General features: G+C 35.6%; 1 protein-coding gene across 2 annotated transcripts; it reads left to right on the forward strand.

Moving 5' to 3' along the window:
- The first annotated feature begins 1,534 nt into the window (after nt 1-1,534).
- On the forward strand, nt 1,535-3,133 carry LOC122535723. Of its 2 annotated transcripts, XM_043667498.1 has the most exons (3): nt 1,535-1,860; nt 2,038-2,125; nt 2,545-3,133. In XM_043667498.1, exons 1-3 carry the CDS (start codon nt 1,776-1,778, stop codon nt 2,702-2,704), a joined length of 333 nt encoding a protein of 110 aa, XP_043523433.1. In that variant the 5' UTR covers nt 1,535-1,775; the 3' UTR covers nt 2,705-3,133. The 2 variants fall into 2 exon arrangements, with proteins under 2 accessions (XP_043523433.1, XP_043523442.1); XM_043667507.1 differs by lacking the exon at nt 2,038-2,125.
- The last annotated feature ends 912 nt before the right edge of the window (nt 3,134-4,045 follow it).

The following is a 4,045-nucleotide window of genomic DNA, read 5'->3' on the forward strand; positions in this document are numbered from 1 at the left end:
AATGCGAAGTAACTATGTATCTCTTTATCTCTTTCACTCTCTCTCCCTCTCTCTGTGTCTCTGTATCCATTTATCTGTCTCTCTCTCTTTTCCCACTTTTGTGACAACGAACCGTGATACGCAAAAAGCTACGAAATCCTCATTACGATTGTAATTGAACGTAAGCGATGAGATACAATATAAGTACTCACAAAAGTACACGAATTCGCTTGTCGTAGGAAATTATGTTGGACAAGATATTTTAAAATTTCACTGCTATTATAAATTATATTTAATATATTTGTCTACTTATTTATCGAATTATATTTATTATGTTTTTTATATTTATCAAATTGCATACATACACGAATATTGTATGTATTAGAACATTTTTAAATTGTTTGTTGCTATTGTTACAATTACAATATATCATTTAAGTATAATATATTAGTCAATAATATATATAGTTAATATATAATTTAATTTAATATATTAATTTAAAATCAATATATGTTTATGCAAAAATTACAAGATATTTACTATATTTAATAGAAAGTAAGCACGTATGGCATAAATAACTATCTTAAACATAGTAATTGTTAAGAGCTGAATATTATTGAAAAATTGACTACCTAATTCTTGGACGAATGTGAAAAAATCATTTGAACGAAGAACATTCATAATTAAATACAGACGTTTTCCTTCGAATTGTCATAACAGTGTTAGAATAACTTAAAAAATAATTTAGAAAGATTATCAATAGCAAAAGAATCTAAAATAAAAATTTTTACGAGTTGAATGTCTATGTAACTTCATACATAGTTGCAATAAATATCTTGCAGCTTGAAATTCGTTTCGCACAATAAACTCACGAAAATATAAACGCGTCGTACATTCATAAACTTTATGTTCTGCTGTATCTACTACGAACGATTGAAACAATCGTAGAAGCAAAATGACGCTATTACGAATTTACGTTTTCGACGCGTTGAGAAACCGCGTTGAGGAATTAATTGAAATCACGACACGATATAATCTGTGTTTCACGTAACGGTGATGAAATATTTGGGGTAGATGTTATCGCGTCTGTTGCCAAGTCTGTCACGATGTTCACCGGTATCTTAATTTAATATTTCGTTCATTTCCTTTTACAGACTTGCAACCCTACTTTCGCTTTCCGCGAAAGACTTTCTACCAAATTATCGGCAATTTCTGACCTCTTACTACGTGCCCACTCACGAACAAATCGACTTGAATTGGACTGGGTACATCGATTTTCAACTTCCAGCGTTGCAAACATTGTTATGGTACGTCGTTGATTTTGTTTCGTCACGACTGACTGAATGATCGAAATGTGAACCTAGCGAAACAATGCACACACCCTTGCGCTGTATACCTTTGTAAATATCTATCAATCGCATAACAACACCTGTTTCAACGACCAACTATCGCATAAAATCTTTACGAGACACAAATGTAAGAAAAGCGTATTTTTTTATCCGAGGAAGAGATACCAGGATCTCCTGATAAACAATAAAAATTCTCGATTCAACGAGGAATTGTATGACCCATAATAACCTGTAATACCAAAGGTGCGAGAAATAAAGAACCGTTTTATCTCGCTGGTAATTCGAATCCACGAACCTCCGTCTTTCGCCATAATGCAATAAACCGCTCACCACTTGGTGCGTCTGGTTCGTTTCTCTTGCTCCTGGCCTTGGAAAGTATCTCCTAGATTACTAATTCGGCGCAATTTAGCCGGAGATCGCTCAAGAGCAATCATAGCACGTGAACTTATGCGAAGAACCGCGAACCTGGGCGTTGTCCGTGGCAAGGTCTCGGAGAGCACGAACGTTGGCTGCTTCAGTGAGAGGAAAAGTGGTAATGACATCATTACTATCATTCTGCCCATTGCGCCGTGTTTCACGTCACTTGATTATTCCTCTGGCCGGTCTGCGAACCGCGGCTGGTCAGTCAGAGAAACTCTAATTAACTTTTTTTTTCTCTTTTTCCGCCAAGTTGGCTTAACCTCCGATATCATTATTTCGAAATTATTAGGAAAATCGAGGTGCACGAGCTGGGCTCTCTGTCGGCTGACGAAATTGAAAATTCAATCGAGAATTGAAGAAAGTTCGTTGCAGAGAGCGTAGTCGCGTTTGCACAGTTGAAATATTTTATGGTCCTCGCGATCGATGGAAAAAGTTGTTCCACGAGCTGTTTCGCGTGTCGTTCGAGCTTAAATTACATTATTTACTTTTTAATACACGTTCACATGTTAGCTTCTTACTTTCTTCGTGGAGGAAGACCAAAAATCGCTAGAGGCATCGATTAAGATCATTTTTTGTCGAAAATTATTCCACAGCTTCTATTTCCGAATGAACGTACCTTTTCGAGAGGTGAAACACGACGAAACGAGTTTAATGGTATTCTGTATCGCACGATTTCGTTAGCCCTCGTTGGTCTGGAAAACTATATAATATCACGAGAAAAGAGAAACATCGATTATCGCAGGCGTTCCTTCTCTCCGTGGTATTATCAACTAAATATCTCGGGCAATTTTTTCAGCGAATTACACTCGCACTCAATCAACTGGGGAGCTGTCCACGCGATTGCAGACAAATTGTCAAACACGGTGGGAAACGATCCTTCAAACGGGACAGTGGTTGCGGCAGGAAAGCAAGAAACACTCGGTTGTCAATGGGATATTGCGCCGGAACGGTGCTAATGACAAATCCTCGTAAGGTAGCGGCTGTTAAATCCCCGGTGTCGTAGAAATCTCGCGCGATATAGTCATCCTGTCACCGGTTTTATTCGAGTGAGTGCCGTTCGGCCATTATGCAGAACGCGCACGCAATTACACCGATCATTATTATTACCGCGAAGCTATTTGAATGCGGTGAACGGTCGCACGGAATCGGAGCATTGCGACGTGGAAACGATGGAAAATAATGGCTCTGAGACACGAGATGGAAGATTGGAACGCAAGGTGAAGAAACCTCGCCTCTCGATCGTTAGATTTCCTTACACCTTCATTCCTTTCTGCTGTTCCTTTCTTCTTTTTCTTTTTTTTATTACAGTTGACACACGAAATTATAGCGATACGAATTCCTGTTAATCCGACGATATTCCATAGAGTGATTTCTTTGTAATTTAACACTGGAACTTCTTTATAATTGCTTGACTAATTCTAAAATATAATTTAATTACTTAAATGTACTGTATAAAGATATAATATATCTTATCAAAATGAACATTAAAACATAATTGTACGAATCAATTTATTTTAATTTATAAATCATTTAAATTATAATGATTTATATGTGGAACATTTTGATACATATTGAAGACTAGTTTTGGCATTAAAAGTGAATCTAACTTCGTCTCTCGATTTTTTGTTTCATTCTTGTAGACTATTTTTTATTCTACAGACACACAAAATTATAAAATATATTTTCAAGTAAGTGTGTAATTGAAAAGAGCATCGTAGTGTTCTATTTTCTATTCTGTATAAAATGGTGGAAATACAAATTCTCGTTCCAAACCTCGGCTGTCGATCTACTCTGTTCCTTCAAGCAAAGAAGTAAATCTAATGTAATTCAATTTAATTAAAGACGACGCTCAATTTGGTATCCGGTTACTCTACTTTAACTAAAAAGCTAATAATAAAATTTTGCAATACTTTATCATCTGTCGTACTAGTTTAAATTATTCCAAAATTTCTTCTTTGTAAAAGAAAATTGCATTACGTAGGGATAAAATTCTACGGTTTTGAGTAACACTTTAATTTCTCAAACGTTCATCACGTGATAATTGTGCAATTATTAATTTTTCCTTTTCTTATGTCTTGATATGGTCATTCGAACAACATTGTGAGATAGTTTTTCGATATTTCTTGAGCGTTATTTTTTACCGAGCATGAATATCTGAAATGTTCCACTCTATAAAACGCTTTGATAGTGACTAGACCCATTCATTTACGTTTCTTCGATGTTCTTTTTGTATCGTTTGTACCATCGTTTGTAAATTCAAAAACAATATACAATACATTATGTACATACACAAGATC

This window comes from Frieseomelitta varia, unplaced genomic scaffold, assembly GCF_011392965.1.
Source record: "Frieseomelitta varia isolate USP_RPSP 00005682 unplaced genomic scaffold, Fvar_1.2 scaffold_152, whole genome shotgun sequence".
Lineage (NCBI taxonomy): Eukaryota > Metazoa > Arthropoda > Insecta > Hymenoptera > Apidae > Frieseomelitta > Frieseomelitta varia.

What these genes read in the sequence shown, in the direction of transcription:
- LOC122535723 (XM_043667498.1), top strand. Translation starts at nt 1,776, where the DNA reads ATGCGAAGAACCGCGAACCTGGGCGTTGTCCGTGGCAAGGTCTCGGAG. An exon ending in CTTCAGTGAGAGGAAAAGTG is followed by an intron (nt 1,861 to 2,037) that starts GTAATGACATCA and finishes CGAAATTATTAG; the next exon opens with GAAAATCGAGGTGCACGAGC. An exon ending in GAAAGTTCGTTGCAGAGAGC is followed by an intron (nt 2,126 to 2,544) that starts GTAGTCGCGTTT and finishes CAATTTTTTCAG; the next exon opens with CGAATTACACTCGCACTCAA.